Consider the following 13,739-nt stretch of genomic DNA (forward strand, 5'->3'; position numbering starts at 1 on the left):
TAATATATATATATATATATATATACATATATATATATACATATATATATATATATATATATATATAATATATATATATATATAACATACATATATATACATACATATATAATATATATATATATATATATACATACATATATATATATCATACATATATATATATATCATACATATATATATATACATACATATTATATATACATACAATATATATATACATACATATATATATATACATACATATATATATATATATATATATATAGGAAATAACGGTTGCTACCCAAGGACAAAAATCATGTTATACAGTGTTATTAATTTAAATATAGTTGTAGTTACAATTTACTTTATGACATTTTTATTGCGTATAATAACTTGCATCAATTACATACCAAATACGAAATAAGTTTTAAGTATCATTGAACTCATATTGGACAATCTGGAGATCTTTCATGACAAAATTAAAACAGTTGTCATTCAGAAACTGTAATGGGGGCAAGAGAGAAAGTGTATAAACAAAATAAGGGATATTTACCATTCTTTGCTGTTGTGATCACATAAGGGTTCTGTTGGACTTCGTGTAGCCCAGTGACAGGAACTTGGTAACACCCAACAATTAGATATGGTAACATCTTCATATGTAGAGTTGTGCACTGATAACAGAAATGATGCTAATTAATAATAATAATAATAATAATAATAATGATGATGATGATGATGATGATAATGATAATCCTTTCTAGTATAGGCACGAGGCCTGAAATTTTGTGGGGAGGGGTTTAGTCAGTTACATTAACCCAGTACACAAGTGATACCTATTTTATTGACCCCAAAAGGATGAAAAGCAAAATGAACCTCAGCAGAATTTGAAGTTAGAACATAGGTGTGGCTGTGTGGTAAGAAGATTGCTTCCCAACCGCATGGTTCCAGGTTCAGTCCTACTGTGTGGCACCTAGGGCGTCTTCTATTGTAGCCTTGGGCTGACCAAAGCCTTATGAATGGATTTGGTAGATGGAAACTGAAAGAAGCCCATCGTATATATATATATATATATATATATGTATGCATGTAGATAGAAACTGAAGGAAGTCTGTCATACATATGTATGTATATATGTATGTGTGCATGTGTGTCTTTGTTTGTCCCCAGCTATCACTTGACAACCAGTGTTGGTGTGTTTATGCCCCTGTAACTTAGTGGTGCAGCAAAAGAGAATAAGTACCAGGCTTAAAAAGAAAATAAGGACTGGGGTCAATTAGTTTGACTAAAATTCCTCAAGGCAATACTCCAGCATGGCCACAGTCTAATGACTGAAACACGTAAAAGATAAAAGAAAGTGTGGCTAGTTGCAATTTTACTTAGCTTGACACATGTCTTCTCAGGCACAGTAAACCACTAGAAGTTTCAGTCACTTGCTATCTCCTTCTGTGAGGCCCAGTGTCTGAAGATCCTTTTTCACTACTCTGAACCATGCCTTCTTGGGTCAACCCCTTCCACATGTTCCCTCCACAATTACAGATTGGCACTTCTTGATGCAGCTGTCCTCATCCATACACATCACATTACCATATCAGTGCAGTCTTCTTCCTCGCACACTACAACTCATGCATAACATACACAATTTTTCTCTCAAATTACTTACACTATGTTATATATGCATACTAATATTACCCATCCAACAGAACATGCTGGTTTCATTTTTTTTAAGCCTTCATATGTCCTCTGTAGTCAAAGCCCATGTTTCACTGCCATGTAGCATAGCTGCTTGTGCACAGGTATCATACAATCTGCCTTTCACTCTGGGGGAGAGACCTTTTGTTACTAGTAAAGATAGTAGCTCTCTGAACTTTGCCCAGCCCATTCTTATTCTAGTAACTACACTTTCAGAACTACCTCCTCCACTGCTAATGTGGTCATCTAAGTAATGGAAACTATCTAATACTTCTAAGGATCCCCCCCCCCCCCACCAGACACTTGACAAAGTCAATTTTCTGTACATTCTTAGTGTTTATTGTACCTGCACATCTGCAACACACAAAGATTACTTTCTCTGTTAACCTTCCTGTGATATCACTGCACCTCTTATGTGTCCATAGCTTGCACTGGGTACACCATATGAAGTTTCTATCAACACCTTTTCCACATGTTATGTAGGGCCAACCCCCTGAAGAGATGAGCGATCTGTCTGTTTTCCTACTCACTTTGGTCTTTGCTAAATTAACTCTAAAGCCTTTTGATTCTGGACCTTGCTTCCACATCTGAATTTTCTTTTCTAGTTCTGCTAGGGATTCAACAATAAGAACCACAGTGGTACTTCCAAGCCTCCTTTTTTGCAGAATCATCAAATGCAAGTGAGCCATCATCCAGGTAAATGCACTTCTCTCCTACAACATCATGGTTGTCTCTGATGCAAACTTTTTTGGTAACACTAATGATTCTTTCAACAAAAACATTCTAAAAATTATATTGCAAAAGATCACAGAGCCATTTAATTGCTTTCCCATTCATATTACAAATTCAGGATCAGTGCCATTCACACTTGATCCAACACTAAATTCTATCTCCTCAAATTAGGTATCAAAAATGATTTCTGCTTTTTTAACCTGTATAACTCTATCTTCTCAGATACTTCATGTCAGCACAAATCATATTGGTCACTCTAATCCTGCATGTAGACAGAATACCTCTAGGAATAGATTTTCCAATGTGTCCTTTCTTGTGAGGAAAGGACATGTGATAGGAGGGAGATTTTGCTGTTGTTTCTACTAAAGGCTAAAGTAGGAGAAACAAATTACAATACTTAATATGAGATGAAATATCAAATTATGAACAATAAATGAGTGATTTGATTGCTGTTATTGGTAAACCTCTTATATGTGTCAGTATCAGACAAGTACTTAAATGTCTAATATCACTTAAAGTTAAAATCACTATCAATTAATATAACATTTATATTGTTTTCATGCTAATTTGGATAGGTTTATATTACAGAAATGCTTTGTATGTTTCAGTTCTGTAACATTCAATGTTACTGAGTAAGATCTGATATTTCTAAATTTCTGGTAACTTGTCAGCTGACAGATATTCTGTATCATAGTTTTTGCACCCATTCATTGTATTGACATTAGTATATATGGCTCTTTTCTAGTCTTGTCTTCCATATAGAAAATAATGAAATGCTAATTTATACAGTAATTAGTTTAAACATGTTTTACCTTCTTAAGGAGTTTTGAAAACTGATAATCTCAGTTTGATAACAATGTTGTACAGACAAAATAAATCTGAGTTGATAGAAATGGAAATGGTGATGTTCATTTCTTTTCCAAATCATTAATGAGAGAGGTAGAGCATTATCAGAGAAGAATATCAGTTAAATGCACAGCTAATAATTGATGCTGTAAATAGACACAAAGTAAAAACAGATGGAATACTAGTGACTTTGTTTTTGGTAATAAGAAACTGACCTTCCAACAGAATGAATTGCTTGCCTGCAGCCTGAGCAAGATGACACTTCAGTTTAGGAGGTTGTATTAGGTTCAGAAGACAACTTACTGTAAAGACAAAACAGAAGAAAAATAGAGAAAATGATTTCAAATTAAGATGAAGAGAATGAATTACAGCAAAAAGACTGAATTAATTCATTAGTAGAATCAAACATTAATTTGTTTAATGACATATTTTCATTGTCATATATTACATAACAATTGTATGTGCATTACAACACATTAGAAAAAGTAACCAAAACTGCATGAATAGTACATAGAATATTCACTGGAATTGAATAGTAAATAAGTTTTCTTTTTTTTAAAAAAGTATAGGATGGGGCCATCAGGTTTACGGTTAGTGAATTTCAGGAAGCATAGAAGTTTTGAAGGATGTAGTGTCTCAATAGCTAACAACTGATGTGGGAAGTTTATTCCATGCAATTCTGAGTGTGAAAATAAAAATTCTACTCATTTTATCAATGTTGATGGAATGAAAGGCAAAGCTTACTCTGGTAAAATTAAGACTCAGAACTGAAAGAAGATAAAACTGAAAGCTGCATTTAGATATTCAACAGTCTCAGCCATATCTACAGCCTTTTTCTATTATTAATGCTGATTATTTTAGAACAGGTACAATACCATTTTTTTTTAATAATGGAAGGGGACATTAAGATTAAATGATCTGAGTATAATAGGGGTAAGTATTACAGCAATAATATCCTTTGTAAAACCTGATTTAGTTGATGTCAAGCAGAGGATGATCATTTGTAAATGAAATTGAAAAATTTTTCAATTAATTGAAATTTTCCTTGTAGCTGGAGAAAGAACACAAAACCCGAGCAGAAATTGTTAATTATACAAGATAATTTCACAATAATAATCAACATACTCAAAGAAAAAGTCTTATCTTCATTTTTAAACAAGAAGACATCTATATATGTTTTATTAGGCTTCATCAGTATAGCATAATTTCCTTTTGTTTGTGTCACAATTACTGTTAGGTTTCAATTTCTTTTTCCAACTAAAGCATTACTTCACTTGAGTTATTTGCCTCAGCTCACATAGTTCTTTTAAAAAATTGTGATAATTTCTAATATTTATGAGTTTTCTGTTTTTAACTTATTACTGTTCTGCATATTATTACTTCATTTGTATTCAAATTACCTGTCCTATGATTGGTAATATATTTCTGCCTTACCATGGGTCATATCGATGTGTTTTTACATAGGTCAATATAACTTTATTTTTCCCAAATTTTATGGGGATTAAGCAAAGTAATGAAATTTTTTAAAAATTTAAACAAAAATAAAACAAATTCCTTATATAGGCAATAAATATGTTACCAATAACAATAATACTGACCAACTCTCAATTACAATAATACTGTACAACTCTGATAATATTCTCTGGAACAATATATATTATTTTGTCTTCAATAGGATTCACTTATACTGCAACCAACATACACCATAACTGTCATACCTATGTAACATTACCTGATAATATATTCCCAAACTTATTTGTTATTCAACAGGTAATACTTTAATGTTGACAATAAGACCCTTTTAAACTGGTGGCAAAACAAAGTTGTACTAAAGCGAATTCTGAAAAACTTTTGGAGGAGTTAGTACTTGTAGTAATAAAAATAAGAGGTGGAGGAAGTGGACAAATAGTAATAGAAGAATGAAAAGGTAGAGGAGGTGAAATTATTAGTTGTAGTTGTAAAGATGTAGTAATAGTTTAAAGTAAAAAAAAAAAGACAAAAAAAACGTTTGGCATCACTTGAAAAAAGACATTTAAATCAGATAGAGAATATAAACATATGGAGTCTCTTGCAGTTGTTTCTAGGATAGTCAAGCATGTGAATAATCATATTGAGTAAGGATTTTATAGGCTGAGTATTTCGTCATCAGAGGGAGAGAAGTCAGAAAGATGTAAAAACAAGGGAATATCCCCATTCAAGGATCATCATCATCATCGTTCAACGTCCGCTTTCCATGGGTTGGACGATTTGACTGAGGACTGGCGAACCAGATGGCTGCACTAGGCTCCAATCTTGATCTGGCAGAGTTTCTACAGCTGGATGCCCTTCCTAATGCCAATCACTCCAAGAGTGTAGAGGGTGCTTTTACGTGCTCCAGTTTGTCAAAAGTGAGAGACAGATCAGCGTAAAATAGATATGAATTACGTAGTTTTATGACCAAACAAATAATAGTTATAGTCCATTAGCAATTTCAAATGAGACTGTTAGATGATAATCCATGTCAAGGTAGATGTAGGACTAGTAGTAGACAGCAAGACAGGGAAGAGTGTGTATTAATGGTAGTAAACAGGGAAAGGGAGCAATTCCATATAAGGTAGCACAACCAAGTAACAAACGATGACTGTTATTAGTATGAGATGATATCACAGGGTAAAGCAATCATGTACAGAAGCAACAATGTATAGATGGACGTAATCTCTGACGTAAGCAGATAGACAATATTGACAGTATCAAAATGATACATTTAAGTTCTTCAATAAAAGATATAGTTAGGATGTTACTTACAAGATTGCCTTGTAACAGTCTTTGGAGGAGGAGGGAGTCCTGTGGATGAATCAGGACTAAGGCAGAAATCTTTTTCAAGTGCCATCCATTCTGTTGGAGTTGGTGTCTTAGAGAGCCAGACTGCTACTGAGAGCAACACTTGCTTGCACCCACCTGGTACAGAGGTGAGACTTAGGCTCAGAGGAATTACATAGATGTTACCTTTAGAAAAGTAAGGTTTTTCTTTCTGAAAAAATAAATAAAACAAAATAAAAAGGCTTAGTATCTATACAGCATTTATTTTAGTTTGAAACTATGAAAAAATATTAGTTTGATCAATGAAGTTTTATAAGTACCATAAAAAATAAATATTAGATTCTAATAAGGACATAAATAGCAACTTATTAAACACAAGTATTATTAGTTTTTTGAAAGTGCCAGTTCAAAACTTTATTCTGAAGTGCAAGATCCACACACACACACACACACGAAAAAAAAAAACCCAACTGCTGCTATTTATTTGTATATGTACTTTCCAATCTTTTATTTTGAGTATTTATTTATTTATTTTGTGTTTGTGAGGTTGTCTATATGCAGCCTGTCATGATTTGACTGTTTATGATCTTCGTAATTTATGGCAAAATTAGGGGCCCAAAATAGACTGGCATAATCCATGATGTATTTAATGTATAGTCAGTTCATAAGAATTATGCTTTCTTTGAGTTGGTCAAATGTAACTGAAATGTTCTAAGTATGTGCCTGTATTGTTTTGATTTCTTTACTGTCCCCTAATGTGGTGTGTATGCTACAAAGTTGGTGTGTGTAATTTTATTATTTTTTTTAGGTGTGATATATTTAAAATGTTGTTTAGCCCATTTTAGTCCAGATTGAGCGGACCTATAAGCACCTACAAGCAAGTGTTGCTCTCAGTAGCTGTCTGGCTCTCTAAGACACCAACTCCAAAAGATTTCTGCCTTAGTCCTGATTCATCCACAGGACTCCCTCCTCCTCCAAAGACTGTTACAAAGCAATGACCATCTTGTCTCTTTTCAGACACAGTGCATGTAAGACATATCCCATTCATATAATGAGGCAATAGGGTGTAAATTTAGGAAGCTTTGGTTGCTATTTCAAACAGGTGAAGCAACTTTGTAGAGGCACAAGTTATGGTGTGTAACGGTTGCTTGTATTTGATGTTCTTTGATGCTATTGGTAAAAAGGAAGATGGTGGATCTTGTAGGTACTACTTTTAGTCAATTTATTTGAAACTGCATTTTTAGGTGGTAGGTTGTATATTGATGAAATTGTACAGCTGTATCTGAAGAATGGTGTAACTGTAATGTCATTTACATATAGTGTTGTGCATATTAACTGTTGAGGTTGATGTGGGTGTAGGCTATTAGTTAAAAGTAATTGATGAGAAGATAGATTTATTCTTTTTGTAAAATTTCAAATTTTAAGTAAGCTGTATACTAATCAAGTTTGACAACATGAGAGGTTGTTTCGATACATTCTTTTTAAAGAAATGCTTTGTGTATAAGTGAATGGAGTCAAAAGCTCTACAATATTCATAGATTTTGAATTTCCATGAGAAACACAATATTTCAAAAACTAAACTTAAGACAAAAACTCTGATACACAGTGAGCCAGTGCAATCTAAAGAATGAGGAATTTATTTAATGCTTAGTGCAGAGAGAAGGACAGTGTCTGTGATCCTTTGTAGGATCTCCAAAGCTAGAGGGACAAAGGGAGAAAGGTATTCTCAAACTGGAAAGTTGGCCCAAATGATTGTAATAGTATAGACTTCACTAAAGTTACCCAAGTGACCAAGTGGTGTGTTTAATTGATTGACAAATTAAGTATCCTGCCCAAATGGGCCATGACATTATTTGAATTTAGAATGCTAAAGTCCAAAATATTGCCACAAGTTATATTGTCCGATGCTCTTATAATTCTCCAAGTGTGACTTGTGTAAGATTACAATCTGTATTTCCATCCATTACTTTCCTCTATTTTCAACTAAAAAAATAGCTGTAATTTTGTCATTTATCTTGGAGTATTCAATCTGGACAAAGAACACTACATATCACAAAAGATACATCTTGAAGAACATGATATCTTGATACCATTTGAAGATACTAAAACAAAACCTCTGGCCTCAACATTATGGTAAAAACTACAAAATGTCAAAGGATGTCTTTTGGTTTGGTAACAGTTAACCTAAAACACTGGGTGTCTGAAAGTCCTCTTACACAAATGACTTAAGTGTGTTACAGACACACACATTCCTCTGAAAGAAGTTGTTCTCCAATGACAAAACACAGCAATTACCATATTCATGTTCACATCTTCCAGAATATATCAAGAATGAATATATAAGTAATTGCTTTGGTTCACACTGTTTACTATACACATGATGATTTATCAGTTGGCAGATATTAAAACACAGCATATAATTTGTTTGCAAAAGTTATAAACAAGAACCACAAACACTTGTTAGATTCATTAGTCCAAGGCAGCTTTGGCTGAGGGGGCACAATGATGTTGAAACACCAGGTGTCACACAGTACCCTTACACTAATGAATTGGGTGTGTTATGAACGCATGTTCATCTGAAAGGAGAAGTTGTTCTCTAATGATGAATTACAACTGTGATTAGCAGATTTATGTCCGAATCTGCCAAAAAGTATTAAGAATGAATATGAAAGACACTGTATCTTAGAATTATAGATCTGTAAGTGAAATGAAATAGTATCAACTGGGAATCAAACCATCAACCTACCAGGATAATATTTCTTATTGTACCCAACACTAATGGTCTCTTAATGGAAAGTAAATGAGAAACTCTGATATTCATGTCTTCACCAGAGATAATAGCGTAGTTACGTATATATTGTGTAGCTAATTAGATGAGAGACAATGATTAGTTATAAATATGCATTATCTTTCTTGCATTGAAGGCAGTGAGCTTGTAGAATCATTACATGGCGGACGAAAAACTTAAAAATATTTCACCTGTCTTTATGTTCCAGGTTCAAATTCCACCAAGGCCAATTGCCTTTCATTCTTCTAGGGCTAATAAAATAGGAACCAGTTGGGCACTAGGGTCAATGTAATTAACTAACCCGTTCTCTGGATCTTTTCGGTTTGAACGGCAGTTTTTAACATAATTTCTAGGTAACTAAAAAATTGTAAACTTCGTATACTGGTAGAATGTGTTTATAAAACATCTTTTTCTCTTGGCTTTATTGAGAAAATTCTATTGTTTGTAAGATATTTGTTGTTATTTTTCTTCAATTTCTGCAATTTCAACCAATTACTGACGTCTATTGAGGTAAAAAAACAAACATTCTGTGCCGTATGAATATGTCCCTCGTTTAAGAAACAGATTGGGTTTATTTACATTTGTGAAGAAAAAAAAGATACCCTTCCCCCCACCCCTAAAACAGATTGAAATGCAATAGATCGATACTAGGGTCATAATTATGGGTGACATTTTCATATGACACCGCTAGAAAAAAACTGCCGTTCAAACGGAAAAGATCCCGTTCTCTTAACATTACGGACCTTGTGCCAAAATAAGAAAGAATCTCCTTGGGGTGTCCAATGTAAATGGGGAAAAGAAATTAGAACGTCTATTGGTAACACCATACATACAAAATGAAAACACTGAAGTTATTTCTTACAGAACTCGGCTTCATATTTAGAGTGGACATTAACTAGCCGATTGACCTACACAAATGTTAGAATGTAAATTACGGTTCGGCTTTAAAATGTAGGTTAAGGGGCACACCGACACAAGTGACCCCCCCCCATCTCCCGCACCGAATTTGTTTCCTCAATACTTCCAGAGAAACGGATATTTTTTAAGGCAATTTTCTACAAATATGTTTCAGGTAGTGTAGATTCCGATTATATCGGAATTTGTTGTGAAAACAAATTTTCCGTGGGTGTGGATTGGAGTATCAGAAAATTCACACGAGTTATCTTTGTTTCCCTATAACTTTTAGAAAAAAATGGGTACATTTTTTTTAATGAAATTTCCTACAAATACCTTTGAGAGTGCATAGATTACGATTATCGGAATTTCATATGAAAAAATAAAACGGTGAACACGCACACATAATATACTGATACATCACAATTCTGTTTTGAAATTTCAAGTTTCATTTTGTAGATATGTGATTTATTATTATTATTATTATTAAATTCCGATATAATTAGAATCTATACACTCTGAAAGGTATTTGCTGAAAATTTCATTAAGAAATACCCATTTTTCTGAAAGTTATGAGGAAACAAAGCTGACTCATGTGAATATTCCAAAAACCATCTCCCCACTCACAAAAAAATCTTTTTCACATCTGAAACGGATTTGTTGAAACAGAATGGGGCACATTTGTGTAGGTATGCCGATTACAGGTAACTGTTGGTTTGCTTCGCAATAACAACAAAGTGAGCACTGTCAAATGTTGAAGTTTGACATATGCGAACACACTAATCATGTTGTTAACCCCAGATAAAGTCTGATGAAGCAGATCCATAATCAGTAGCAGTCTAAACACGACCATCTCGTCTTATTGTCTTCCTTGACTGTAAAGTATCTAGATCTGCACTATGCAGCGAATCCTTACATTTTATTAAAAAGTCCGTAAGGTATAATTTGAGGGAGATATGATTGCTATTTTTAAAAAAGTCGAACGGCTACATAGAAAAGTGGTTTAGATACCCAATTTATTCACAGCAAAAGACCTAATTTCGTTTAAATGAATTTTTCCTACGGACCCTAAGTTTACAACAAACACGTTTTCAGTTTCATATCTACATTGAAAGGTAAATGAATTGGTACTACAAGCGAACAGTGGTCCCGGTGTGCGCACTCGCGCATCTGCGCTAGCTAGTCGTAAGTAGTCGATCCTACAACGACTTTTTAACCCTAAACCTAACCCTAATTTTTTAACCCTAACCCTAGTTTGTTTATAAAAATAATTTATTTACTTAGTTTTAAAAATTGTAGGATCGACTACTTACGACTAGCTAGCGAGGATGCGCAAGTGCGCGCACCGGGACCACTGTTAGCTTGTAGTACCAATGAATTATTAAAAACAATTAAGTAATAATTATATATCATACACAGCAAACTTTTAAAATTTTGAACAGAGTGGCATAGCGCAAGGGGCACGGAATGTTTGTTGTAGTCGAAGGTATGTTACATTTACGGCTGTGAGCAGGGCAGCCAAATCCCACTGCCCCACTTTTCAGGGGCCCGCAGACCCGCAACGTTAGGAACAGCTGACAAAGTGGTTCCTTTTTAGGCTCCAATAAAATAAGCGAACATTGGAAGAATGTGATAATATGACAATATAAAAAGAATAAAATTGGAGAATAAATTACTGTGAGAAATTACTCAGCTGATGACATAAGTGTGAAGGTTGTCTAATGTAAACAATAGAATCAAAGCGAAATGAGCAACTTCAACAGAGCTCAACAATGTGTTCACGGAGGAATAAAGTACATAGAATATGTAAACAATACTGAAACAAAAAGATCTGTCAATTTAGGCACTACTGTAATATTGCTGTGAAGAAAATATATTATAATAGGGTGGAAACCTACCAGATGGAAGTGAGAAACTGTTCTGGAATCAGATCCCTCGGTAAAACTGAGGCAAATTTTACACTCGCCAAAGTGCCAGCTATGATCAACAGAAGGCTCCTTGCTCGAAAGTCGGCATTCATCATTGTTTCTTTCAGTCTCTGGAGCAGGGGTCAGACAACCGTGCACCCCAAGCTGACATATTCGACAGCGCCAAGACTCTAAATCCGAGTACTTATCGCGCTCAGGACAATACTTAACTAATACGAATACATCAATCGACTGCCCGATGTAAACAGATTTGAGCTGTTGATATGCGTCATCATCAGTAGAAAACGGTTTGTTTTTATCGGACACAATTAGTTCTAATGACGATGCTTCGTCCACATTGTCTGCATGCTCTTCCATTCTTCCATGCAGCCCTAGTCGCAGGGTATAACTTTCCTCGAGCCTCGATTACAACATTTATCACATGAAGTCTTCATTCGAACTAATATACAAATTAAATTTTTGTTGAGACTCACTATTCTGTGTTGATTTAAACCAGTTAGTACTTAGAACGTTGGATTTAATGCACCACGCTATTTGTTCCGACTCGCAGCGCTTTGAGTTCAAATCCTGACTCATCTTTTTTGATAAAGTATTGTCCAAGGTGATGGACTGGTTGAATGTTAGAACGTCGAAGTATATCTCTTGCAGTATCTGCTTCTGCCCAAGGGATTTCCGACTTCAAATCGCATCCAGGTCACCGAGAAAAAAGGCAGGGGTCTTGCGGGGCCCGGCAAAAACAGTGAGTCCTTATCAAAATGTTCGAGTAGTATTTTAACCGATCGCTTACCATCTTAACAACAAGAGTGCAAAACGACTTCAAGTCTTGCGTACTCAACGAACGTTACATACAAACGTTATATCAGTTGTTCTCAACTAGGGTCCTTAAGGTCCTTGGGTCCATAAGGTCCATATAACATTTTGTTGCTTACGTTTATGTGCAATAAACTGGATATATTTCTACAATACATAAAATATTTAAACATTTAAAAAAATACAATTTCTAATAATATTTAATCACAAAAATATAATAGGAATTTTAGACATCGAATGGCTATGAGGATATTCAGTTCCTCGAGTAAAATGGGAATTAAAGGGTCCATAGGCAAAAAATGATTGAGAACCTCTGCAATATATACATAATGACTTGTAGGGACACAGTATTTTCGTTATGCAACCACAATACACTATAAAATATATTAAACGGTTTTATAAGTCAATACTGTTCTACTGTGTTAGCAGTGTGCTTTACAAAATATGTAACAGTCAGTGTCCACGAGCCCGTGTCCTCGTAAAGCCGCGAAAAAGAAAGTGACAGTTCTGTTTATTTTTTTAATGACCAAAAATGCTCTTCCACAATGTAATTGTCAGTTTTAACACACGGTCTCAGGCAAGTCTTTCGCCAAACGAGTACATCTCTGAAAAATAATTATTATAACATACTATCTATCAGAGATAACCTTCGAAAGATAATATTGAATTAATATTTGCAAATTAATTGTGGTTAGAGTTCATATGATTTGAAATATTAAAACAAGGAACATAGAATGCAGATTCTTGGATTCGACAGTATTTGGAGTTAATTCTCTACTTCAATTTACTCTTCAAATAGAATTTTTTCTTTGGATGCTTTAGAGCAGTGGTTTCCAAACTGTGGTCCGCAAAGGTCGTACCGGGGTATGTGAACATGCTAAGCTGACAGACCTTTCAATATCCTGGGGTCTGTGGGAAAACTCATTTAAATAAAAGGGGTCCTTGGTAGTGAAAAGGTTGGGAACCACTGCTTTAGAGTATAGGAAGAGAATTTTGTGAGTGTTTTCTAAATTATGATCGAATCTCGTTAGTGCTTATCAAACTAGTGGACCTTCAAATGCTTGCCATGTAGCAGACATGAAGATGAAGCCCCTGTGGATATTTTCAAATTTTCCGTCAATTTAAAAATGTAAAAAGACTTTCCATTTTAATTTGTTTAGGAGTGACAGGAAAGAATACTTGATTTTTTTTTATTGTCCATTATCTCGATTTATTCATGTGTTGCTACCAATTCATAATCTTATTGTACTTTTAGTAGAAAAAAGTTT

At 34.2% G+C, this 13,739-nt stretch overlaps 1 protein-coding gene across 3 annotated transcripts in view; it reads right to left on the reverse strand.

Moving 5' to 3' along the window:
• The window catches only part of LOC115222331 (microtubule-associated protein 11-like), a 28,186-nt gene extending 16,023 nt beyond the window's left edge, over positions 1-12,163 (reverse strand). For 2 of the 3 annotated variants that reach the window (XM_036511102.1, XM_036511101.1), the window contains exons 1-4: positions 11,632-12,163; positions 6,037-6,262; positions 3,468-3,554; positions 539-656 (exon numbers count right to left, since the gene is read on the reverse strand). In XM_036511102.1, coding sequence (XP_036366995.1) covers positions 539-656; positions 3,468-3,554; positions 6,037-6,262; positions 11,632-12,018 — 818 coding nt within the window. In that variant the 5' untranslated portion in view covers positions 12,019-12,163. The remainder of the gene's footprint in view (positions 1-538; positions 657-3,467; positions 3,555-6,036; positions 6,263-11,631) is intronic. The other variant, XM_029792519.2, reaches the window with a different exon arrangement.
• Between the last annotated feature and the right edge of the window lie 1,576 nt (positions 12,164-13,739).

Source organism: Octopus sinensis, linkage group LG19 (assembly GCF_006345805.1).
Source record: "Octopus sinensis linkage group LG19, ASM634580v1, whole genome shotgun sequence".
Classification (NCBI taxonomy): domain Eukaryota; kingdom Metazoa; phylum Mollusca; class Cephalopoda; order Octopoda; family Octopodidae; genus Octopus; species Octopus sinensis.